General features: G+C 49.2%; 2 protein-coding genes across 7 annotated transcripts in view; one reads left to right on the top strand and one right to left on the bottom strand.

Moving 5' to 3' along the window:
* The window catches only part of Rassf4 (Ras association domain family member 4), a 35,220-nt gene extending 9,989 nt beyond the window's left edge, over positions 1-25,231 (bottom strand). Inside the window, exons 1-4 of one of the 4 annotated variants that reach the window (XM_017592701.3) lie at positions 25,107-25,231; positions 12,085-12,175; positions 9,590-9,665; positions 195-337 (exon numbers count right to left, since the gene is read on the bottom strand). In XM_017592701.3, the coding sequence (XP_017448190.1) occupies positions 195-337; positions 9,590-9,665; positions 12,085-12,146 (281 nt within the window). In that variant the 5' untranslated portion in view covers positions 12,147-12,175; positions 25,107-25,231. Of the gene's footprint in view, positions 1-194; positions 338-1,333; positions 1,508-9,589; positions 9,666-12,084; positions 12,176-24,841; positions 24,997-25,106 lie in introns of those variants that run through there. The other 3 variants (XM_039107862.2, NM_001024275.2, XM_039107863.2) reach the window with 3 other exon arrangements.
* Depp1 (DEPP autophagy regulator 1) lies at positions 3,133-5,483 on the top strand. Of its 3 annotated transcripts, none has more exons than XM_006237197.5 (2): positions 3,133-3,549; positions 4,347-5,483. In XM_006237197.5, the coding sequence occupies exon 2, from the start codon at positions 4,371-4,373 to the stop codon at positions 4,986-4,988; it is 618 nt and encodes a 205-aa protein (XP_006237259.1). In that variant the 5' UTR covers positions 3,133-3,549; positions 4,347-4,370; the 3' UTR covers positions 4,989-5,483. The 3 variants fall into 3 exon arrangements, with proteins under 3 accessions (XP_006237259.1, XP_006237258.1, NP_001019505.2); XM_006237196.5 differs by having other exon boundaries at positions 3,137-3,549; positions 4,366-5,483; NM_001024334.2 differs by having other exon boundaries at positions 3,399-3,549; positions 4,369-5,483.
* Positions 25,232-25,769: the final 538 nt, after the last annotated feature.

The following is a 25,769-nucleotide window of genomic DNA, read 5'->3' on the forward strand; positions in this document are numbered from 1 at the left end:
TGGGTAAGGCTAGAAAGGATTGAGGTAGCCACTGAACGAGAGAGGGGTGTGATCTGTGCTCCATGCCTAAGCCCCAGTGAGGTGTCTACCCCAAGGCTCAGGATACTCCACATATAATGAGGTGTATCGTGTGGTGCTCGTGATAATAGACATCGCAGAGGCCTCTGGCTCTGCTCCCCCTGCCAGGCACTCACTGGAGGTAACTGAGCCGCTCAGGCACCCATGTGGCAGAAGGCAGGTGCACTCGTTCCCGATCATCCTGCATCTGGAGCCGGATGGGCCGTCTAAGTCCCCAGGCGATGTTGAGGAGTCCTTCGATGATCAGAGTCCCTTCTTCCTGTGGGACCAACACAGGTCAGTCTCTTCAAAACAGCAGTTTCCCTCAAGGTTTCTGTCCTTCCTCTCTGTGGCCTGCTCAGGAACATGATGCTCAGGCCCTCCGCTCCACCCGTCCTCCCGGGGAAGAGCGAGCAGTGTGTACATGCTTCAGTGCATGAGGGCAGGGGCCTGCACGAGGATGCATGAAGCGTTCTTTCCGCTGCTAAGTGCAGGCCTGGCCAAGGTCAGAGCTGGGGCCAGCATGGAGCTGCTGAGTCAGGTGTCCCCCAGGACACTGCAAGTGTCTGGCAGGCACGTCCACACTGCCGGGAGGAAGCACAGCCTGGGGAAGCATGCCTGCCTCCTGTGCTGGGCTAGGTTCCTTGACTCAAACTGCACTGGGACAAAGAATCCCACTGCCACCAGGTTCTACTGGACATCCTACTGTCTCTGCTATGCCCCAGGTCCTTCTCTCCACACATCCAGACAGCGGTAGTACCGACTGGCTCAGCTCACTCTGGACATTCATGGTCTATCATGAGTATTTCATGCTGTTTTTATACTGGACCCTCAACCTGCTCTGACTTCCTTAAGTCTACAAATGAAACAACTGCTACCCAACCCTAATTCAAGCATTCCATCCTACAGGCACCCACCTGACTCTGTCTCAAACTCCTTCTGTCCTTGGCTCTTTGTCTCCAATGTATTTCCAGCTTCCGTCTCCATGGGACCCTCTAGGTTCTCTGTACCCTAATGGTTACTCCATGAGCAACTGTATTGCCAGAGACCTACCTGAACCTCTGGCAGCTCTCCAGAGACTCCAGCCTCACTCTCCCATGGGTATCTCACCCAGTAGTTTATTTGCTTATATGCTTTAGGCCAAGAACATTTAATATACGAGTCCCCCCCACACACTCCTACTCCCCCCCCCACCTCTTTTCTCTTATCCTCTCTTCTCTTTAGGTATTTATTCAGTGATAGTCTGCATCCGGCTACCACGGTAACCATAACTAACCTCTTTCTGTCTCTATTTGCATCTTGGATGGTGACGCCACCATGGACGGGCCGGCTGACTACGATGCACGATGACTAACAGCATGCTGAAGATGTTTGTGAGCACAACGGATGCTGGGGATGCGTGGGTCCTAATTAAGAGTTCAGTCGGGCCGCCTAACCCACGGAGCAGGAGGCCTAAGCAAAGTCTGTGATTAGTTCCTTCCTCTGCTACCGAGTGATTCTCAGGCACAGTGCTGAGGGGCTAAGTGAGTCTGAAGCCTCCCATGCCTAATGACTACTTAAACGCACAGTGAGGTGGATTTGCAGTGGGCACTTCCCAGTGGATCTCTAAGATTCATTCAGCTTGAAGAACTGTGATCCCCACTTCTCTTTCCTCCCCACCACTCTTGATAGGCACCATTCTTCTTTCTGCTTCTATGAATTTGATTTGTTTTGAATTCCACACCGCACTTAAGTGAAATTATACAGCACCACCCCCCCACCCCGCAGTCTACTCTCTCTTCGTTGTCATGGAACGTCTCCATGAGAACAGGGATACCAGGAGAACTTCTTCACGTGAATATGGCCTCAGTCCCACTCAAGGTGTGGTTCCCATGGTCAGCTAACAGTCATATCTAGTTTCAAACACCTCACTGCCCACAGAGAGAATAGTCTAAGGTTATCAAAACCACACACAGCTTCTTGATATGGCCCTGTAGTGTTTGCCTTAACAGTCAGGCCAAAAGCTGGAGTCTAGTGGGATCATTCAGGTGTAAGTGGGGAATTGCCGCCTGACTTAAGCATTGTTCAGTATCTCCCGTGCCTTTACCCAAGGCACTAACACCACCCTTGGAATGCACAGATGCGGGACCAGCAGCGCTCTGTGCCCTCTGTCCATCTCTCATGTATCAGATCTGAGTATACTGTTCCCTCTGAAACTCCTCTTCCTCCTGCTTCTGAGGGTAGATGATCAGAGGCTCTGAGGACTGAGAAACTCACTGCTGGTTCCTTCCCAGGGTTGTCCACCTTGCCTTCAGCTGCCGCTTTGTTGGTATCACCCCTAGAGTTCCCTGGTTCCTCACAGCCCGCCATTAGCTCGAGCATGGCAACTGGCAAAAGCCACACAGCAGCTCCTTACTCAGACCTGCAGTGCCCTGCCATTGCTTTGACATCTTCTGGGCCCCTGACCTGGACCATGCACATAGGCTCCCATTGTTCCCCGAGTGTGCCCAGCACATTGTCGTCATAGGGCCTTTGCATGTATGTACTGCTCCAGCGTTTTTAGATCTCTGCACCAATGTCACCTGTAGAGAAGATATTTCTGACAGTCTCACCTGTAGTAGCAGCTATGACGCTGCTCTACAGCCTTTCGGCACCCTTCCTTGCAGCCATCATGAGTACCGAGTCACTGCCCCTGCCCACTGCTGACTGGATCATCCTCCTCACTGGGAAACAGGCTTCCTAGGTGGCGATTTGTCTGCAGTATTTACAGTCGCTGCACATGTCTGGCCAACAATGGGTAAGCAAATTTCCTCTTGAAAGCATCGCATCTGAGGTGTTATGAGAGAAGCCAGACCAACGGTTGGGCTGCCCTGGTGCCTGTGTAAGGGAATGTCCTTCACCCTGCAAGGCTCATGTGTTATCACAGTCATAAGTGCAGGCCTGGGACTCAGCAAAAATTAGTACAAGGCTGGTGTGTCATGGGATCACAGGGGCTAGTGTCATCCATAGTAGAAAATACTGTGTTATACCAGACATTGGCGGAAGCCTGTGAGGGTCCTATGCTGTTCCCAGGCTCTCCCAGCAACCCCTAAGCTGGCTTTGGTTTCTATCCCTAGTGAAGCTGTCTAAGTCAAGGCGTGGTGGCCGCCCCACACCTCACCCTACGGTGTAAATATTTCCCAACCTCCTGCAGGCACATACACACATTCCAGGCTGGCATCTGGGCCAAGCCCCACCCTCTGTGCTTTCCTCTGAGAACCTTCTGAAGCGCTGCTATTTTGAGCTTTTCCTGACAGTGATTGATGACTGGAGGAACCGTTTAAAAGCAGCAGCGATTGTTGGATTTGCCAGACAGCGCAGGGGGAGAAACCATAGCACATCGTCTTGATTGTCCTCTCCCCAGTGACCAAGAGCTAGAGACCCGGCTGTGATTGTCCTTCTCTGGGTGCTGCCTTTGGATCAGACAATCTTTACTCTTCTAGACTTCCTGCCACCCTGACTGCTGACTTACAGGTAAGAAGAGCAGTTGCCCTTTGGTTTGATGCTTTTAAAACACGGGGACTAGTTAATCTCTGAGAGCACTTCCCATCCTGAGCTTCCACGGCCTGGCTACTGGATAGTGTGTGCTGTTGACCACTATAATAAGGTGTTTATCCAAGGATTTTGTGCTTACAGGAGAGCTGTAATGTCAAAGCTCTGATTCCAGGAATTCCCCATAATATCCCTGCCAGTGGGCTGTTTATAACCCTGCTTTTCAGACGGGTAATTAGAGGTTTAGAGAGGGGACACTGTGGAAGGTCTTAAATGGCAGAGATGAGTTTGAAACCAGGGTGTTCTCCGACCCCACATTAACAACCCCAGGTTCTCTTATCTGTTCATTCCTCGGTTTGAAAATTTTAATTAATTTTACTCTATAGGCATGGATATTTTGCCTACACTAAAGTATATGCACTACACACATACCAGTCAGATCCCCTGGAACTTGATTAAAGATGGTTTGAGCCACCATGTGTGTGCTAAGAACTGAACTCAGGTTCTCTGCAAGAATAGGTACTCTTAACTGCTGAGCCATCGCTCCAGCCCAAATTATCTGGGTATTCTTAAACCACACTAATGATGAAGTCTTAGTTAGCTGCTTATTTTGGTGTTAGTAGGAAGGATAAGTGGGGGTGGGGGTGGGGGTGGTGGGTGAGCCTTGGTCTCAGATTTCTGGGAACCCAAGCCCCATGTAGCTTCTATGATGAGGGGGAGTAAGTAGGAGGGTGTCAGGCATGGTGGACCCTCACCACTGGTTTTCTCTTGGACAATAGGTTGTTTTTGCTTTATTAGCAGCAATGAGGTCCCGCCTTCTGCTGCCTGTGCCCCATTTGCCAACGATTCGGGAAACTTCAGAGGAGCTATCGCATGGGGCACCTGGGCAGGAGCCTCCAGCCTCTCCCAGCCTGGATGACTATGTCAGGTGTATTTGTCAGCTGGCACAGCCTACCTCAGTGGTGGACAAGGCCACAGCCTGGAGCCCTCCCAACAGATCCTGCCGGCCAGCCTGGCCTAGAGAGAAGAGGCACCAGTCCGAGTCTCTAGAAGATAGTTCTCCTTGCTTCAGCAGCCTACAGCCCACACTGCCCGCTCCCGGCACTGACAACCCTCTGGACTGGCTCTTTGGAAAGTCACAGGAACAGCAGACAGATAGAAGAGATCTACCCAACAGGACCGGTTCTTCAGGTCACTGGGGTGTGCACAGACAGATGGGCAAGGACTCGGGGAGGCCTTCTGAGGCCAGGGTACCTGAGTACTCCCTGGGAAGAAAGCCAGGGCACAGGCACCAGACCTCCAACCTGAAAAGCTGGACTTCTAGAAAGCCCTGCCAGGCCTTAGCATCCGTCTCCAGCTCTCGCCCCAGCAGCATCCTAGGCACTCTCTATTTGCATCTCCCAGTGATTCATGAACTCTAACCCCTCCCCAGAAAAACTCATAAAGAACATGGAGGGTCCTGTGACCTCCCCAGCTTCTCTCTCCTGTGGTGGACACTTCCTGGTCTGCAGGGATTGGGCAATTAATTCCTGGGGAGACCCATTCTTTAAACGGTGATGACAGTCTAGCTCCCACAATGCAGCTTGACTGGTACTGTCTGTTTGTGACTGGCTGGCCCATGACCTTGAAGTGACTTAGTTTCTCTTCCTTAGTTTTATCACGGTTAAAGTGAGTGTAGGCGGAATGACTACCTCTCAGATTGCTCTAATAAGGAGATGCGGGCTGTACTCTGAGTGGCAAGAGTACACAGTTCAGGGTGGCTGCCATAGTCTCACAAGAAACCAAGGGCAAAGGGGCAAGGGAAGGGTCTCAGCCCCATAAGGCAGACTTTCAACTGTCCTAATGTTGTGACCTTTGAATACAGTTCCTCATGCTGTGTGATCCCCAACCATAAAATTATTTTTGTTGCTACTTCATAACTGTGATTTTGTGGCTGTGATGAATCATAATGTAAATCTTCATGCTTTCCAATGGTCTTAGGGGACTCCTGTGAAAGGGTCCTTCAACCCTGCAAGGGGCCATGACTCACAGGTTGAAAAACACTATCTTAAAGGCTTCCAAGGAAGGGCCTGGCTCTATGCTCTACCTTTAGACATATATTTCCAGAGGCCCAACAAAAGACATGAGGTGTCAGCAGATGTACTACTCTGTTTCATATGGACTGTTGCCTAGGTACCCAGGGAGCCTGTGCATTGCAGTATCAGAGAATTTCCATGCTTAGAGCCGAAACAGAATGCAGCCTGCAGTCTGGGCCTAGTGGCCTCATCTCTGCTTATCTATGTGCCCACCAGCTTCACCTAGGCCCAGTTACAGAAAGGAGCACAGCAGGCAATTGTCCAACCACCTTATTCTGGCTAAGTCTGGATGCCCTGAGGCTTTGGAAATCCAGACCAGCACTGAGTCCCCACGGCCCAGAAGATGTCAGCTGCTGGAGGTATCTACCAAGCAAGAGGGTGAAGGCCGGGGGTGGTGATGGGAGGGTTTCCTTTCTGAGAGGGGTAGGTGTGGTGTTGGAGGTTGGAAAAGAATCAGGACTCAAGGCTCAGCACCTCATATGGGCAGGAGTCAGCTGACAACACTCAGGCTGGAAGGGTCTCGGAAAAGAAGGACTTTAACCACTTTGATGCCCTCTTTCACATGTGTGTTCGCAGAATCAGAATGCAAGTCACACACCAAACAGAAAACATTTCAGACAAGCGATTTGTCTGGTTTTCTTATTTGTAAAATGCAGGACACCAATGCGATCCCTCGCCCTTAACAGGAGTTGGAAATCTGGATACGTGGCTATGGATAGAGGTTACAACTCCCCTCAGTAGCCTCAAACTGACTTCCTCTAAGACAGTCCCTAGGCACAATGTCCCCATGCATCATAGGAAGACTGACCAACCGCAGAGGGGGTACCTGGCTGGAGACTACGTGGGCGGCTACCCCCAGCCTCTTTATGAAATTGGAGGGGGGGGGGACACCTGACAAGTGACATGGCATTAGTGACTGTTACACCGACTCAGAAGTCATGCTGCTGTAAGACAGTCAGGGAACTTGCTGAAATACTCTCCCATGTGGAAGGTGCTAAGTGACAACTTGAGAAAGTTCTCTGCCCCACAGCGCCGCGCCACACCTGGCTCCACCCAGTGGGGTCCACTAAAGATCTGGGGAAGGCGGTGTACCCAAGCTGTTGAGCACAGGGCAGTCTAATATACACTTTGTGCTCCCAGGGAACAGCTGTGAAAGAGCTCAGGATGGAAGGGTCGAGGGTTACTTCAGGATTAACTGATCTTCCAGGCCCAAGAGAGGGGGCAGTCCCATCCTTCTAAGGGTCAGAGTATCTCACACAGTGGAAATCCAGAAGATAATAAAACAGAATGCAGTGTGGCACATGACCACCAGGGGGAGACTATGAACCACTAAATGGTTAGTATCGAGGCTCGTCGGGAAATCCTGATCAGACAGCCTGTGTAGGATTAGTTAGTCTCTGATCACCCCAAATAGGTTTATATATCAGCATTTCCGGAAGACAGCCAACTTCAAAAGGTACTGACTCTTCTACGCTTTTCATTGTGACAGAAGCAAATTACCAAAGGCTAGTTTACGGTAGCGGGGGCTGGCACACCATTCTCCAGTCTCCAGCGAGACTGCTCCCCCTAGCTTTTAGAAAGGTCCGTGGGAAACAGTTGCCCCACAGTGTGGCCCCACCCACAGATTACCTCATTCCCTACAGGCATCCCACATGGCAGAGAGGGAGTCTGTCCCCAAACTGAACAGTCAGGCCGGAGCTGCTACCAGCAAGCAAGGCTTCTGACAACCGGGAGGGTCTGTCTCTTCCAGGGCACGCCCGAGTGGTGAGCACCTCAGCGTTGAAGGTACCTTATAGCCTACGGATCAAGAGTAACAAACTGCCCCCTGTCTGAGATCTAGTTGGTGATACCCAATTCCTGCCTCCAGTGAGTTCTAAATCATATGCCGGAAACAACCTCCGTCTTCGGAACCACAGCATCCTGCTTCATTTACTCCAAAGTCCTGTGAATTGAACCATCCTCTCCAGGAGGGAGAGGGGAGGCTCAAGGGATTCCAGAAGCAAACAAACTGTGCGTGTCTAGGAAACTCCAGATTCACCAGCATCCTCCCCAAGGATGTGTGTGTGTGTGTGTGTGTGTATGTGTGTATATGTATGCATATGAGTATATATGTGTATGTATGTGTATATGTGTGTATATGTATGCATATACGTGTATGTATATGTGTGTATGTATGTGTATATGTATACATATGAGTATATAGGTGTGTATGTGTATGTGTATACGTGCATATATGTGTGTATATTTATGCATATGTGTGTATGTATATATGTGTGTGGGTGCACCACGCATGCATGTGCATGTGCGTGTGTATGTATGTGTATATGTGTATATATATGTGTATATGTATGCATAGGCGTGTATGTATATATATATGTGTGTGTATTTGTGAATATGTATATCAGCTGCTGGGGGAGGGGATTCTGACCGGCTGAGGAGAGTTGAGTCTTCCTACCTATAAGTTGTATACAGTTCCTAAGGGAACTTTCATGAGTCACCGCCCATGCTCGGGTGGCCTTCTTAGTGAAACAGCTGCTTTTGAGTCATTTCTGCTCCTCCTGAGTCATCCCTCGCCAATACTCCTGGACCACTAAGCTGGTATGGTCCTGGTCTGTCGTGGGTTCCTTTTCTAGGCTAGTAGGTTAGCATGTGCTTTATCTCCCCAGATAACACAACTAGAGACTTAACTTCTGAGAGCCTCAAGCTCTTTGCAGGAGAAGGCCTGTGATAATAGAGGAGAGGCAAAGTGGTCCAGAGGTCCAGATTTCCCCCGGGGAACTGTGACTTCCTCCACCTGCCTGTCCTTGTGACACCCAAGGACAGGACATTCTGGGATTGTCCTATAGTAAGTACCTGGGACATGGGATCCTGGATGGCTAACCGCAGTCTGAGACTTTTTGCACTGCTTAAGTAGATGAATGACAGGGGCTCATTCCTGTCTGCCAGAACTCAGATTCTGGACTTGCGGGCTTGCCTCTATGGTGGTTGTTAACCCTGAAAAAAGCACACGTGGTCTCAGACTGCCTGCTCACTGTATCTGTTAATACTGCAGAAGGTCCTGAAAGGGGTTTCCTGGTTTCACGGATATCAAGTCAGTTTGCCCCAAGGGTTTAGAGTTAGTAACACAAGACCCTTACTGTGGTTAGCCCTCTGCCGGACAGGCTCTCGGGCATGAGTTTTGCCAGCCACAAAGTTCACTTATTTTCCATCTGGGTGGTCACAAAAACTCACAGCACCCTCAGAGCTACCCAGCGTTATCCCACACAGCTACTCCACAGAAGGAAATCCCAAGTGCCAAGCTCAGGGTCTTTCTATATAGCTCAGGCTGACTTAAAATTTATTAGGTGACACAGACTGGCTATGAACTCATGGTAATCCTCCTGCATCAATTTTGGAATGCCAGGATTAAAGGAGTCTGTTAATTTTTCTCAAGCTTGAGCTTCTATCAGAATGCCCTGAAAAGTTTGCTAAAACTTAAAGGAAAGTTTTTGTCCAGTGTGTTCACACAGCACACTTGCATGCACACATGTGCATGCATGCATATGTACATGTGTGTGATGTGTGTGTGTGTGCATGCGTATGAGTGGGCATGCACATATGTAAGATTTACGTTTCCGTCCAGTTCTTTAGTCACAGTGACATAAAGACCACAGCAGAGAACCATCTCAGTCCCAGAAACACCCAAGGGTGAGGAAGGGAAACCTAGCCAAGACCCACCCATTACACCCTGTGCTTGTGCCAGCAGTCTGAGGTGGGCACAAGTTCCTCACTCACTAGCACAGGTCAAAGACCAATGCCTCTCTAACCACATTTACTTGCCTGCCTCCCCAACTGGCACTGAAAGGGCCAGGCTGCATAACTACCCTGGGAACAGCAGGTGACCCCAGCCATCTACAAAAGCCAGCACAGATGCTGGCCTTTGAGGCAAAAAGGGTTATAGGTCTCACCTCTCGGTGTCTTAGCTGGAAGCTCCTGCCCTCGTGGTAGCAGTTGTAGGTTTTAAGCAGGCTTAAGAGCTCTGACCTACAAAGACACAGACACACAGGAACACTTGGTGAGTGGAGAAGCCGCCCTCAGGCAAAGCATCATTGATACCACGAACCTCATTCTCTTCATGTGTAAATGCAGTAGTGTACAGCTTTGTCAACCACATCTACTCAACCAAGAGACCCAATTGTCCCACCATGACACTTGACCTTTCATCACCCTCCCAGCAGCTCTGCATCTCTGCCCTTATAGGAACTGGGTGAGAAGGGCAGTGAGGAAAAGGTGCTGAGAAACAAGCAAAATTTCCAGACAGGTTCCCGCCCCACAGGAAGCACTAGATATGTGAGCATGTTCACTGTAGGGCATGTGTGCATTTTCACTGTAGGGTATGTATGCATGCTCACTGTAGGGTATGTACGCATGTTCACTGTAGGGTGTGTGTGCATGTTCACTATAGGGCATGTGTGCATATTCACTACAGGGCATGTGTGCATGTTCACTATAGAACATGTGTGCATGTTCACTGTAGGGTGTGTGTGCATGTTCACTGTAGGGTGTGTGTGCATGTTCACTGTAGGGTGTGTGAGCATGTTCACTGTAGGGTGTGTGTGCATGTTCACTGTAGGGTGTGTGAGCATGTTCACTATACAGTGTGTGTGCATGTTCACTATAGGGCATGTGTGCATGTTCACTATAGGGCATGAGTGCATATTAACTACAGGGTGTGTGTGCATATTCACTATGGAGCATGTATGCATGTTCACTATAGAGCATGTTTGCATGTTCACTACAGGGCATGTGTGCATGTTCACTATAGGGCATGAGTGCATGTTCACTACAGGGTGTGTGTGCATGTTCACTATGGAGCATGTATGCATGTTCACTATAGAGCATGTGTGCATGTTCACTACAGGGCATGTGGGCATGTTCACTACAGGATGTGTGTGCATGTTCACTATGGAGCATGTATGCATGTTCTCTGCAGGGTGTGTATGCATGGTCAGTACTGCCTATGGGCAGTCAGTCCTAACAACCTCCCTGTGCTCTCCTGTTACCCGCTGCCTCCAGAGACCTCGGTGGCTTGGATTACCAGCTGGCTCCCTGTCTTGACTGTTCAGAGGTCAGTCCTGGGATGAGGGTGACAGGGTCCAAGCAGGCCACTTTCCTCAAACACGTTCTCCCAGCACACTGGGAAGCGACTTTGTCCAGGGGGTGGTCAGGACAAGGAAAATCAGCAGAGCCATAGGTCTAGGCTAAGGGGTTATGGGGTATGAAACATGCAGGTGAGTTTTCAATCTCACAGAGGTTGGAAAGGGGAAGACGGCAGGTAAAGGTAGCAAGGTATACTTACTGAACCTAGCATCCAAGATGCTTGCCTGTCAACATGGAATCAGCGGGGGCTGGTACGCTGTGTGTGTGGCATTTATCAGCTAGAGTGCTCTGACTTTCTGGACACGGTCTCTGGCTGGACCCTGCTGCTCTATCACCTTCCAAACAGCCTCCTCAACCCCGCTCACAGCACAGGAGAATGATGACACCCTGGGGCTTAGGTTCTGTGCATGATGCGGAGACTGGGAACAACAGGGGTAACCATGTGCTGCTGAGTGGCAGCGCTACGTGAGGACTCCATGCTGCATTTGTCCCGTGCCACAAATGTGCAAAGGCTGGACACAAAAGTACTGGGAAGTGCACAGGTCTGGGAAGTTAATCATGCCCAATTTTAGAAAGTATTCATGCTCAGGACTCAAAAATGAAAGATAAAAATTAAAAAAAAAAACTGTTTTTAAAAAAGAGCTTCTCAGGCTGGCAGGATGGCTGCCAAACCTGGCGATCTGAGTTCGAGCCCTGAGACCCACACGGTGGACAAAGGGAGTGGTTCCTGTAGGTTGTTTCTGACCTTCAAATAGTTGCTGTGGCAGGCACATCCCACCCAACACACACACACACACACACACACACACACACACTCACACACAAATGCACACACACACACACACACCTCACACACACAAAATCACATAAATAAGTATGATAACAATATGCTTCTCTTTAGTTCAGAGAAAATATTCTAAGAAGTTTTTATGAGACAGAGTAAATAAAAAATAAGCAAAGTTAAAATATGTCAATAAAGTATACTTTTTCATTAAAACCCACAACTGGATTTTTAAATTGTTTTTAAACTGCAAGAGTTTTCAAATAATTCTAGTCTGTCAACACATTAAATACTGTCCCTGTAGAGCTCCATGGTCACCCCCTTCTTGTGCAAATACATTTCTCAAAGAATTCCATGATCTCCAAAGAGGGGCAGCCCCCCAACAAAAGGATTGGCCACTGTCCCCAGGGCACAGTGCCACATCTGAAGAGTTCTAGCACCAACATCCTGCCCCCCATGCAGGAGAAGGCCACAGAGGGCTGCAGAGCTCCCTTCACCCCAACACTGCACACTCAAACGTACTTTAGAATGAACTTGCTGTCGCTGATGGGCACATGAGAACTGGGCGAGCAATCTTCCTTCATCTTCAACTCTCCTCAGACCCGGAAGTCACCTGCCAGAAGGATGACAAGGGACGCTGTCTTAGTTAGACTTATGATTGATCAACACAATTTAGGAAGGGAAGCATTTATTTGACTTACATTTCCACATCACTGTTTATCATCAAAGGAAGTCAGGACAGGAACCTGAGAGCAGAAACCTGGAGACAGAAGCTGGTGCAGAAGCAATGGTGCTACCTACTGGCTTGTTCATCAAGCATGCCTTGCTCAGCTTTCCTTCTTACAGAACACAGGGCCCCCAGCCCAGGGATGGCACCCTCCACAATGGGCAGGGACCGTCCTCATCAACCACTAATTAAGAAAATACCTTACAGCTGGATCTGATGGAGGCATTTTCTCAATTCAAGTTCCCCCTTTTTGATAACTCTGGCTTGTGTCAAGTTGATTACCTAGGGCAGGTGTGACGGTCGGGGAGCAAGGGGAGCCACATTCAGTGCTGTCCAGCACCGATATTCCTAGGGCGGACATTTATCCATCCTCACGACACACTGGCTGGTTAAAGTTGGAAGCATCAGGTCAAGGAGCTAGCCTGCCTGTCCCTCCAGAAAGTTCTACGGGTTCTCCAAAATTCTAGATCAGTTCCTAAACATTTTAAGCCACACACTCTTTTCTCTTAGGTGAGCATTCTGGATGACAACTTCTAGGCTTTTCTAGAGTCTTCCAAAGCTAGTCTGGTCCTCTTTCTTGCTTTCGTACTGAGCTGGGGTGGTGATCCCACCAATTACTTTGGAGTCCGCTCCCTTGGTCCAGCCCCCTCGGGGACGGGGCTTCATCTAGATCTCGTTTATTCCATGTGAGCTACGGAGCAGTTCTGTGAATTGTCTGGTCCTTACAACACTATGAAACATTAACCAACGTTACCTCTTGTCCTGGGAAAACAGGATAGGGGTGAAGCCAAAAATCACAATGAACAACAGTAGGGTACTCTTTAAATGCAGGAGTCAGGATGGCTGATCTGGTCTCTGAACTTTTCTACTCTATATGGCTCCTGGAAAATTCTTAACCCATGTCCAGCCATGTGGAGTTGTGTCCAGCCTCCAGATTCTGTGGCAGACTCAACATTCAAGCTCTCTCTGTCTCTTTGCCACTTGCAACCATGGAAGCGTGAGGGCCCTCATGCCTGAACATACTGCCTTCAGGAAATATGACGTACAAGATCCTTTCTTTCCTTCTGGCTTCCTTTGAATTACAGTTACTATCCCCTGTCACATGTAGGTATGCTCTGAATTCCCCCAAGGGATCCCAAGACGGTGACGGTTCCCATAGCCTGTGATTGAATGCCTGCTCAGCTTAGATATAAACCTGACTGGGTTGTGGCCACAACTTATAAAGTTTTAGGTACAAAAACAAACGAAAACATCACATGGATTATTTTTCTGTCAGAATATTTGCGGACAGAAGACTCATTTTTACCAGATCCTAGCAACGTAACACCTAATTATTTCTTAATGCGTGAAGAATTTCATCATTTCGCTTCCCTCTGGTGTGTCTGGCTAGACAGCACAACTGCCTTTGGGACATTTAATGACTACATTATTAATTCAAACAAGTAAACAAGAGTTTTAAGTTCCTTAAACTCAAGCACTGATACCCTGACAGCCGGTCTGTCAACAGACATGGCTTCTAAGTGACTCTAACAGGTGTGTCATACATAGAGTGTGCATGTAAGGGACATGGATTCTTTGTGCCTAGGCAGGAAGAAGTCTGATAGTTAGACTTCATCCAGCTCCTCAGAATGGCATCCAGTTTAAAACTTGCCAGCTATTTATTTCTACATTTTCCCACTTAATAATTCAGGACTATGGTTCTTCCGGTTATAGAAAGTAGAGATAGGCAAGAGTTACTGCTTTCTGGCCGAGGACCCTGACTGAGGGTCCTTTCTGTTTGCTGGGCAGTAAGATGAAGCCCAGCACACCCTCAGTACCAATGCAAACTCTACTCTTCATCCCCCTGACTCCATGCCTGTTAACCTCATCATCCCTAAGAGGATATTTGATGAAGCAGGAGAATTACTATTGGCTGGGAGAAATGGGAGGAACTGGGGGATTTGGGTTTAAAGGTAACCTTAGAACTATCCCATCAACACAGCTTTGCCCACTCTAAAGCCATGGCCCAGGGAGAAGCCAGGCCCTTTGCGGGGCAGACTTTGACCTATCTAGTACCACAGCACTGCCCCAAATGAGAGCAAAGCTGGGAATTCCCTGTGTATTCTTGTTGGCCCAGCAACAGGGGGTTCAAAATAGAGTCAGTTCCCTTTGCTTGGCTTGTTGAAAATGTGGGTGTGTTCCTTCCCTAACCGCTGTTGAGCAGAAATGCTCAGCTCTGGGGAGTGCCCTGTGTTGGGGTTTCTGGGTTTGCACTGGTTCCAGGGACACATGGTGCACACTCATTACAGGAAGGACAGAGTTCACTCAGAAATGATGAAGAGTTTCCCTTGCTTTCCTCTGCATTTCCATCCAGTGTCTGCCATGTCCTTCGTGAAGCCCCACTTTGCCCACCACACACAGCCCTGTGGGGCCATGGACAGTGCCACCAGACAGAACTGGTAAGGTAGTAGCAAGTTCAGAACCCTGGTAGATCTCATAATTCTAGAGCTCATAGTTGAGAACAGCATGAGTTTGAACTAGCTCCTGACCAGGTTCCTGTCCTGACCACGACACCTCGCTAAGAGGACCATGACAACTGGTCACATGGGTAGCACAGAACCTAGAGGTCTCCATGCTAATGAGGTATCTAGAGTGTTTACCCAATGAGCTTCCATTCCTGGGCATCTCTTCCTACAAATGGTATTTAATCTCTGGTTCACCCTGAATAAGATATATGCATCTTCATCTGCCATGAATAAAGCAGTTTGGACAAGCAAAGACTGTCTCCTACATCAAGGACCACCATCGGTGGTAGGGGGAGGCTTTCTTTATACAGAGTCTGGCCTAAGTCTCCCCTTAGAAGGCCCCTCTGTGCTCCTAGCGCTCATTCAGAGCCAGATTCCCTCAACCCCAGCTTATTACTGGTTCCCAACTCCTCCCAGTCCCCAGCTGAGTCTAGGTTCACAGAAGTTTGAGAACCTCAGCCTCTGTCCCGCCCCCCCCCCCGTTTTCACCTGGAAACACCTTTGGGGGACCCCCTATCCTAGACCGTGTTTCACCTTCCCTGAGTGGCCTGTTGGCAGCCCGGCAACCCAGCACTGAGGAAAAAAATGCCCCTGCATTTCACCTCTCCTAAGCAGCACATAGACAGCATTCCAGCATCCAGCATCGAGGAGGTGGGAAAGCAGACCTACACAGCCTCAGAGTGCCTGACACGTTTTCCTCTCACATGGCTTGTGAAGTGCTAGGCACCAAAAGAGTCTCTCCTGATCCTTAGCTGTTCCTCCAGCAGCACACAGAAGCAGAGCAAGCCTTGGCCAGGGTGGGGCCCAGTTTCTGACCTGGGGCTTCTTCAATATTTATAATCCTATTTGATTAAGTGATGCTCCTAGGGGCACCAGTGCACAGGGGTGTGTGTGTGTGTGTGTGTGTGTGTGTGTGTGTGTGCGTGTGTGTGTGTTGGGGGGGGGGGTTGATGCCCTTCTGCCTCAGCACTTTTCTATGGCCCATTGTGGGAAGACAAAGTAGGTCAGTCCTTCCAGAGTCGGACATACAGCAGTAATACAAAATCTAAGTCAGGCTCGTTCCTGTAATCCCAAACTGAGACAGGAGGATCCCTGCAAATGGAAGTCCAGTTTGGGCTCCCGAATGAGATTATATCTAAGAAAGGAAAACAGAAACTGTAGCCATGTCCAGGGTTAAAGGGAGGGCTAATTTTAGGGACAGTTGTTAGAGAGTCCACAGGGAACTGGGGACACGTTCCTCTTTTCAAATTGTAGATCTTGAAACCAGAAATCTGGTTTGTTTGGTTTGGTTGGGATTGCTTTGGTTTTTCAAGACAGGGATTCTGGCTGTCCCTGACTTTTTGTAGACCAGGCTAGAATTGACCTCACAGAGATCTGTCTGCCTCTGCCTCACAAGTGCTGGGCTTAAAAGTGTGGGCCACCATGCCCAGCTGAAATCTGGGTTTTTATGGGTTAGTATACCGCCACTTAAAGTTTGGTGCTTTGGGCAGAAACACTTGCTACCCCAGAACAATTATGTCAAATGATTAGCAGCCTTTCCCAGCTCCCTGAACTTGGGGTCATGTTACCTTTCTTCTGCAAAAAGGACTTGTGTGACTCACTTTCCTGATGGCTCATTAACAACCAGTTTTCTGACAGCTACCCACAGTCACCCCCACATGAGCATACATGCGGGATAATTAGAAGTGAGGCTCTATGTATGAGAACAAATGTGCAGTTTTTATCTCTCCAAACCTGGGCTGCCTCACTTGCTGTAGTATTTTCCCAGTCTACCCATTTTCATGAGGATGCCTACATATTTTGGTTTTTAGAGGCTGTCATGAGTGTTGCTCTTCTTTCTGATTTCTTCCTTGGCAAGTCTGCTATGGTTTTCTAGAATTTTTTTTTTTTTTGGCCAACTTTTCTACCCTGTGACTTTGCTGAGAGTGTGGTGTATTCGTTCTGAGAGGTTCCTGGAGATTCTTCAGAGTATTCTAAGGACAGGACTATGTTGTAGCAAATGGGAATGATTGGCTTCTTCCTTTCCAATCTGTATCACTGTGTTCCCTTTCTTTTCTCTTTCTGTTTTCTCTATGACTTCAAATACTATATTTTGAATAAAAGAGAAAGACAGTACCTTTGTCTTGCTCTTGCTTTTACTGGAAATGCTTCTATAACATTGGCTATAGGCTGGCCACCACGGATTGGCCAACCTACTATTCCCAATTATTTCACAAATATTAGTGTTGTGAAAGAGGCTACATTACCAAAGACAATGCACACATTCAATACAATCCTCACTCACACCTCAAGGGCATCCTTCGCAAAACTGGGAAAAACAACTCTAACATCCATACAGACCCAAATAGTCTAAGTGGTCCTTGGGAGGATGAGCAGTGCTGACGGCATAACCACCTCACGGGATCCCACGGCCGTCACATCAGGAATAGCTGAGCAGATCCTAGATCCGTGGGCAGAACAAGTGACCCAGAAATAAAACACACAGCTACAGCCAACAAAATTTTGATGACAGCGTCTACCAAAACCAAACATTGCAGGAAGACAGCCTACCTAGCAAGACTAACTTCTTATGTGTAGAAGAATGAAACAAGACTTTAATGGGCCTGAAATTTTAAAACTGCTAGAGGAAAACAGGTAAAACACTCAAGTCCTATGAGCAAGGGTGTCCTGAAAAGAATTCCAATAGCTTATGAACTAATCTCTAGAAGGGACAGATGATGTTATGTGAAAAAGGAATGGACAGTAGGGTGAAGGATCCTAGAGAGTGTGGGGGAAATCTCTACCAATTGTACAATGTATATCTAGGATACATGAAGAACCAAACACCTTACACGCTGAAATCAGAACCATCCAATCCACAAACAGGCTAAGGAACCAGACTTGAAATAAGAAGTACAAATGGCCGATAAATACTCGAAAAGGCATTGGACATCCTTGGCCATTGGAAAAATGCAAACAAAAGCAGTTGGAACGTTGTCATCTAGAAAACAAATACTGGCAAGAATGTGGGGCCAAGGGCCTCTTATTTCCCACTGGTGGGAAAGCCAGTCTGTGCGCTCATGATGGAAACCAATATGGAGCTTCAAGGAAAATAAAAACAAACTAGCAGCACATGACCCAGCTATGTCACTCCTATGTATATGCCCAAGGGGTTCTAAATCAGTGCACCCATGAATCTCTTGTTGTTCTTGTTAAGGAAAAGCACCAGTTTCTGTCTATTGCCATAGACGTACAGTGGTAAGAAAGATACAAAATGAATGGAGCTGGAGATTGTGATGTAAAGCAAACTAAGGCAGACTGGGAAAGGCAGAATCTCAGATTCTCTCACATATGGAACCTAGATTTCAACCTGTGAACTCCAGTCCTCTGGAAGAGCAGTATGCATACTTAATCACCAAGCCATCTCTCCAGGCCCCATAAAATCCAATTTTAAAGAAAAAGAACCAGTGATGGTCTATTGCCACAGTCAGCTGGAAAGCCACATACATGTCCTAAGGATGCAGCCACTATAACATCAGCCTGCGACCCTGAGGGACTCTGTGGATCAGATCCTTGATCCATCCACAATGAATTTGCATTTGGAAAGAGAAACCATCTCTGCTGGGCTAAGATACCGGTGTTTCAGGCATTTCTTACTGTAGCATAACCCATTCCAGACGGACTAACATCAGGAAGTGTTCCATTAAAATTCTATACATTTAATAGATTTAAATTAGAAAATAATTCCAAGCACTAGGGAGGCAGAGGTCAGTGGATCTCTATTAGTTTGACACCAGCCAGCTTGGTCATATTGAAATCTAGGCAGTAAAGTCTACATAGTAAATAAGATAGTGGGGGAGGGAGAGGGAGAGGGAGAGGAGACAATAGTTAATCAGAGAGAGGGTGTGGGGGAGAGGAGGGGTTGGGGAGTGGGGATCAAATAAGTACAGGCTTGCAAGACAAGTATGGGACTAGTTTGTGGCTTCAGACTTGTGGCCTGCCTTAGTTGACAGTATCTTTACTCTCCCCTCAGAACGAGAACACTTCCTTTCTTTCAGTTCACAGTAGAAACACCTACAAGAAGAATTTCCTTCAAGTTAAAGGCCTTCCTACAGGTGGGCCTTCCCAAGGGCTGGGAGCTACTAAGACCTGGGCAGCTGCAGGTGCATGCCTTGTCTTTTGAGCCTTGACTTTTCCATCTCTGCAATAGGAATATTGCTCTCCATTGGCTGGGACATTTCCTCAGCTGCAGTGCTCTTTATTCAAATGGAAAATGTCCTCAGGTGAAACTTAGTGGGACCGCTTTGGTTGACAGTAAGGCAGCTGGCAGAGAGCTCATTCACCAGAGCACCAAGTGCTAGTTTGGTGTTTATTCTTCCCTTATTTCCCCTCAGCAGGTCCCTGAGGACACACCCAGTATGCCAAGTGTCTCTGATAGGATGAAGGCCCTGGTTTCATATAGGATAGGTAAACAGAGAAGCTTGGCAGGGAAGGAGTACGGCACAGCATCCATGGGAGGACACGGAGACATAATCATGATGCAGGAGGGGCAGGAGTCTGAGGGTAAGGAGGGCCATTTCAACAAAATAGTCTCTAGCAACTATAGGTTGCAACTATAGGCTATAGGTCTCACGGAGGAGGGGCCTAGGGTCCTTAGCAAAACAGCCTCTACACCGGAACAACATGTGACTTAGCTCTCATCAGCTTCATGACCTTCAGTGAGTCACTTGTTTTCCCTGGATGTCAAAAACTTCCTGAGTGGTACCACCTACTCCATTCCCACTAAGCTCGAGAGTTGGAGCTTTGGGATGTCCCACAGACTCCCCCTCCTTGTTTGTTTAACCAGCCTTGCAGAAATAAAGATCTTCTAGAGATGCGCTGTATCTTTCCATCTAACTATAGGACTATTGAAACAATAGACCTCAATAAATGGGAATTTCCCCAGAAAGCTCATGCTGGGAGAAGGGAAAGAGGAACCAGAGGAGAATTTCTCTCTCAGAAAGAGATTTTACAGAGTCCTAATAACTTGTTACACAACCTTACAGGATCAAACTGAAGCTCAGGCAAGACTGGGTCAAAGGTGGGCAGGACCACACCTTATCCAGGACTAATTAAAAGTGCATATCCCTGACCCTCTGTTCAAATTTCCACTGCACTTCAGGATCCTGGAGGTAAAATGGACTTATGGAGTTCTCTGGCTTTTGTCACCTCTCTTCCCAATGTGGTCACATTGAATAAATCCCCTCCCCCTTTTCTGTTTTTTATTTTCTTTTTGTGAGACAGGGTTTCTCTGTCTAATAGCCCAGGCTGTCCTACAACTCACTCTGTAGACCAGGCTGGCCTGAGACTCAAGAGATCTGCCTGCCTGGGCCTGAGTGTTGGGATTAAAGGTGTGCCCCAAGTTCAATTTTCTACTTTCAACTTGAGTCTTTGAATCTGTGTACTGAGACGGGCGGCCATAGCTGAGTTGGGGCACAGGTTCTGACTACAGGTTTGGTAGCAAACGAACAGTGTTGTGCCTTTAAGATCCTTCACTGGGTTGATGGAAGCCTGCTGTCAGTCACTCTCCAGCCCACAGTGTCTCAGTGAGTTGCAATAGCCTAAGGGGTGACTTAGAGATTATTGTTGTCAGGGAGAGAGAGAGGAGGGTGCACATCCACTCCAGCCAGGAAGCAGAGGGCAGTGTCTCTCTATTTGGGTCATTCTCTTGAAATGGCTTCCTTAGTGCTGAACTTCCCTATTCCCTGGGCAAGGTGTCCAAACCCAAGCATCTCCAATGGCCTACTTTCATTCTTTTGCAATAAAACACCATAATCTTATTTGGAACTCAACGCGCAGTTAGATGCTTCTTGGAAGACGTAGGTGAGGAGGGGATATAGCTGGCCTGGCCTGCCACCCGGGCAAGTCTGAAAAGCAGCCCCTGATATAACCGGACAGGTCAATTCAGCAAGGCCACTCCCCTCCCCCAGCAGCCTTTGTCCTGGTCCTGCCCGCCCCCTACACCCCAGCAGACACAGCTCAGGCCTCCAAGCTCATTCTCTGGCAGATAGATGCTCTCTCTGCCCCTCAGAGGAGCCTCAGGCTCCTTCCCTGAATACCTGGCTACCTCCCCTCTGTGAACAGACAATGGGTGAGCTGTCCAGACTTTCTGCTTCAGCGATTGCTCTGTTCTGCCAGCATGCGGAGGCAGCGACGGCGGGCACACAGCCTGCTGTGGAGCGACAAAGGCCACAGAAGCTTTTACAACTCCTAGGTCCAGGCCCCTCTTCCATTTCTTTCCCACGGAAGGCCAATCCTCACTCTTTACATCACTGTGGGTCTAGCCCCTCTGGATTGGCGGCAGAAGGAGCAAGGGGACAGATACCCCTGGAGCGGAATACTTGATATAATACCCCTGGAGATGAACTTGAGTGCATCTAGCAGCCTTTTATCATGAGCCAATGGGCAGCCTGCTTTTCAGTCTGTAGAGGGCCCTGCCCAAACTGTGGTGAATGTAGGTAGTGCTGTCCTCACTTGGCAATATGGGCATTGGGTCAACATCTAAAGTAAAATATAAGTTGGTCAGTGAAACCAGAGAGCTTGGCCGACTCTGTTCTAACCTTTCCGGGCACAATTTGATTTGGCAATGCAAACCAAATAAGAAATAAAGTGGCAAGACAAAGGAATCAGGGCCAGACACGGCCAAGGGAGGAGCAGGGAGGGCTGCCGCTATGCCAGAAGGGAGGCAGATGCAGGCTACACTGCCCCGTGCAACTGGGAAGCCTGTGGTCCCTGCTCCTAACGCTGGGGACAGGAGCACAGACACTGAAAACAATGAGCTTCTAAAAGATCATTCCAGCACCTGTCAGCCCTCACAGAGCCGGAGCTTCCCCAGAGAGCAGCCAGCTGTCCGCTGAGGGGATCTGGCTGGATACAGGCTGTCTGTCCTTAGTTCTATAGCCACCTCGATAAACAGCAGGCAGCCACTTTGCAGCTGCTGCCCTCTCCTGCTGTTCAGTTGCAATGGCCTCTCTTCTCAGGTCCCCTGACGTTATCCACCTCTGGTCAGCCACACCCCTCCTACTCCTGCCTAGGCTGCTCAGCCCCACCATCTGGGAAAGCCGGAGAGGCTGTGTACACTGCCAGCTGGAGGTGATAGGGATCCAGGGAAGTCAGACAAAGCACAGCCATCACAATCTCCCTTCCCACAACAGCAATTAATAGCAAGGCCACCTCTACCGTATGACCCCATCGGTCCTCGTGACCTTATATGAACCTGTTCTGCCATGTAGGCTTCCTTATCAATGTTTCCCTTCTTCCAAAAACCCAGGTCCTTGTCCCTGGCCCTGCTGCAGCTATCTCTCCTCCCTTGTGACTTCCTGAGGTAAATTGCAGCCTAGAGGCAGGGCCCCACCCACACACCTGCAGGACAGATTGCTGGTTTCTGCCCTTGCCCTCCAGTGTTCTTTCCTGTAAGCTGAGGTAATAAAGTCATTTCCAACCTTCCCACTCATACTTCCCGGCCCTGTGTCCCCACCACTCCAATCCAGGCTCACTCCCTTCCTATGGCTGAGACAGATTTGTGGAAACAGTTAATCCTCCCAGCTATGGTTTGGGGGCCAGATCCTCAAATCGCCTGGGTCCAGGAGTGCAGCCCAGATGAGCAGACCCCCTGACTACTTGGTGCTAAGCTGCTGCCAGGTTGTCCTCGACACTGTAATATCTGTTTTACACATGTGACCTTTGGCCTAGTCTGGGCACCATGTGCGGCTGCTGGAGAGGTTTCTCCTGAGACAAGTTGCTAGGTCTTAGAATTCCCTTGGGATGTGGATTCTGAAAACATAATACCTTCACCCCAGAACAAGAAAAATGTGTGAATGTGATTGTGCACACATACACACATACACACACCACACATACACCCACCACACACACACACACACCACACCACACACACACCACACCACACACACACCACACTCCCCCCCACACCACATACCACACATACACCCACCACACACACACACACACACACACCACACATACACCCACCACACACACACACACACACACACACACACCACACTCCCCCCCACACCACATACCACACATACACCCATCACACTCACACACACACACACACCACACTGCCACACATCACACACACACACCACCACACCACACATATACCCACCACACACACACACCACACACACACCACACTCCCCTCCACCACATACCACACATACACCCACCACACACACACACACACACACACCACACATACACTCACCACACACACACACACACCACACACCACACACACACCACACTCCCCCCCACACCACACACCACACATACACCCACCACACACACACACACACACACACACACCACACATACACTCACCACACACACACACACACCACACACCACACACACACCACACTCCCCCCCACACCACACACCACACATACACCCACCACACACACACACACACACACACACATACCACACTACCACACATGACACACACACACCACACACACCACCACACCACACACACACACACACACACACACACACACACACACACAGATAGTCATACAACTGTAAGTGAATCAGGATACCTGTGTCCACTTGTCCCAGATCCCAGGCTGAGAATGTCTGCTGCGACTCAAGAGAAACATTCTGGCTGAGATTTTCTTTGTCACTGACTTGGTGTGTGACCTCAACTGTTGTGCCATCTCTCAGCCTTGAGTTAGCTAGCTGTAGTGGCAGCTGGTATAGAGTGTCCCTGGGGCTCTTCTCAGGACTGCATCTAGAGGGCTTACCATAGCCATCTTTGCCACTAAAGGTCAAGCAAGGGAGTGGGCAGAGCTCCAGTTCTATCTCAGGGCAAGTCCCAGGGGAAACCCCTTAGGCAGGAAGGAGATTCGGGGAACTACAAATTTGGGGAAACTGCAAAGGCTTTAGGCCAGCAGCCACTTCCAATTTGCTGAGAGTTTACTTTAAAACAGTTTCAAGGGCTGGGGCTGGCAAGGCAGCTCTATGTGTAACAGCTCTTGCTGCGGAAGCCTCAGGACCTAAGATTAATCCTCAGAAGTCATGGAAAAGTGGACAGGGAGAAATGACTCCACAGAGTTGTCCTCTACACATGCAGCATGGCATGCATGTGACCCAGAGCATACACAGACAGACACACCTGTACATGTGGTCTCTCTCTCTCTCTCTCTCTCTCTCTCTCTCTCTCTCTCTCTGTGTGTGTGTGTGTGTGTGTGTGTGTGCGCGCCCGCGCGCACATGCTTGCACCTGTGCATGTGTATCTGTCTGTCTCATACATAATAATAATAAATAAAGACAATTTCAAATATTCTCTTCAACATACTTTTAGATTAAACAACAGCCTTCCTAAGAGCCTGGGCTCAAAGCTTACCCTGGCCGGGTTGTATGACCCTGGCAAACCAGTTAAACAACTATGGTCCTAGAGCTTCATCACTAATAACCGCTGTTGACATTGGGCTTCAGGCTCCTGAGAGATAGCGAGGTGCTGAGGAGGGAATGGGGAACTCAAAGAGGAAAAAGGGCCCCTAAGAATCCGGAGACAGGTGGAGTTTAGCCTTGAAACTAGAAGTGAGTGGCATCTTGTGTAGCTCTTTGGTTATGGTCCACTGCACCAACAGCGAGAAACAAGTGTCTGGATGAGTAACCATCCTAGTGTTGGCTTTCCAGCTGTAAAATCTTAAGGTCCTGCTGAAACCCTTTCCCGCCTCTAAGATCATGTCTCTAGGAAGCTGGCTGACAGGAGGACGAGGTGAGTACAACTGTAGCCGGCCGTTGGATTCACGTGTCCTGCTAAGATTTAGTCCGTAAAGTGCCTTATCCTAGGAGATGTTAGGCGCCCTGCCACCCTCAGCCTTGGCTGGAAGCCCGCAGTGCGCCAGGCTGGCAGGAGGAGGAGATTCGCGCACTGCGGCCGGTCGCGGGTACAAGTGCTCATGCTCTAGCGCCCTGACTGATCGCGACCCCAGGGTCGAGGGTGGGGTGCTCCAAGAACGCCCACTACCTTGGCAGTCTGAGCATCACTCACCGTCCAGTCATCGCGCGGTCCAGAGGCCACCAGCAAGAGAGTTCGCCTGCACCAGAATAGTGCCGGCGCCGATTCCAAAGCCGGGCATCTGCGGCAGGGATCAAGTCCGCCCTAGTCCACTCTAGACACACCTCTTCCCGCCCCCGAACACGCCCCTCTCCGCCCTGGGCACGCCCCTTCTCTCTGGTCAACAGCATTGCCTATCAGCTCATCTCTTCCAAGGTGCTTGGTATTGATGCCCTTCAAGAAAATCCCGAGCACTTACTCGCTTGTTCGATCTTTACGGACACCATTAAACGCTCTGCACGCCACTTAAGTCCCCAGTCCTCCAGGGCACCCCAGGACGCACAGCACAGAGAAAGCATTAGGATTGGGCCCCCAGGGGCCAGCGGTCTAAAGGCGGAGGGATCCTGGGTTTCAACAAAGACCTCTGCGCAGGCGCTACAGCCAAGACTTGGCGCATCCTAGCGTGGGTGAACTGTGTGTGTTTGTGTGCGTGAAGCCCGGGACATTTTACTGTCCAAGTGGTACCTGCAAACAAAGTTGTGGCTTCTCAGAAAGCTACACTATGATATCAGAGCTGGTGAATTAAAAAGGTTAGCTTCCCCTCCCTGTCTCTGTCTTCTGAGCAGATTGGCCAGCGGTGAGGCAGAGCCCCAGGCCATAGGCTACCGGGAGCTTAGGGGAGCTGGGCGACTGTGAGGCAAGGGAACTTTGTTGGCTCTGTTTTATTTCATGATTCCCAGTCCTGACCTCAGGACCTCTTGCCCTCCCCTACAAAGTAAGTCAGCTCAGCTTAGTCCCTGGTTTCTAACCCTCTTAGAGTCACAGAGCCATTTTAGAGTAGGCAGCATTTTAGTCTCTGGACCCCAGTTCAGCGCACTGTGCTAATTATGGCTGGTGAAGAGATGGCGAAGAGATTGTGCCC

The sequence above is a fragment of the Rattus norvegicus genome, chromosome 4 (assembly GCF_036323735.1).
Source record: "Rattus norvegicus strain BN/NHsdMcwi chromosome 4, GRCr8, whole genome shotgun sequence".
Classification (NCBI taxonomy): Eukaryota; Metazoa; Chordata; class Mammalia; order Rodentia; family Muridae; genus Rattus; species Rattus norvegicus.

What these genes read in the sequence shown, in the direction of transcription:
- Depp1 (XM_006237197.5), top strand. Translation starts at nt 4,371, where the DNA reads ATGAGGTCCCGCCTTCTGCTGCCTGTGCCCCATTTGCCAACGATTCGG.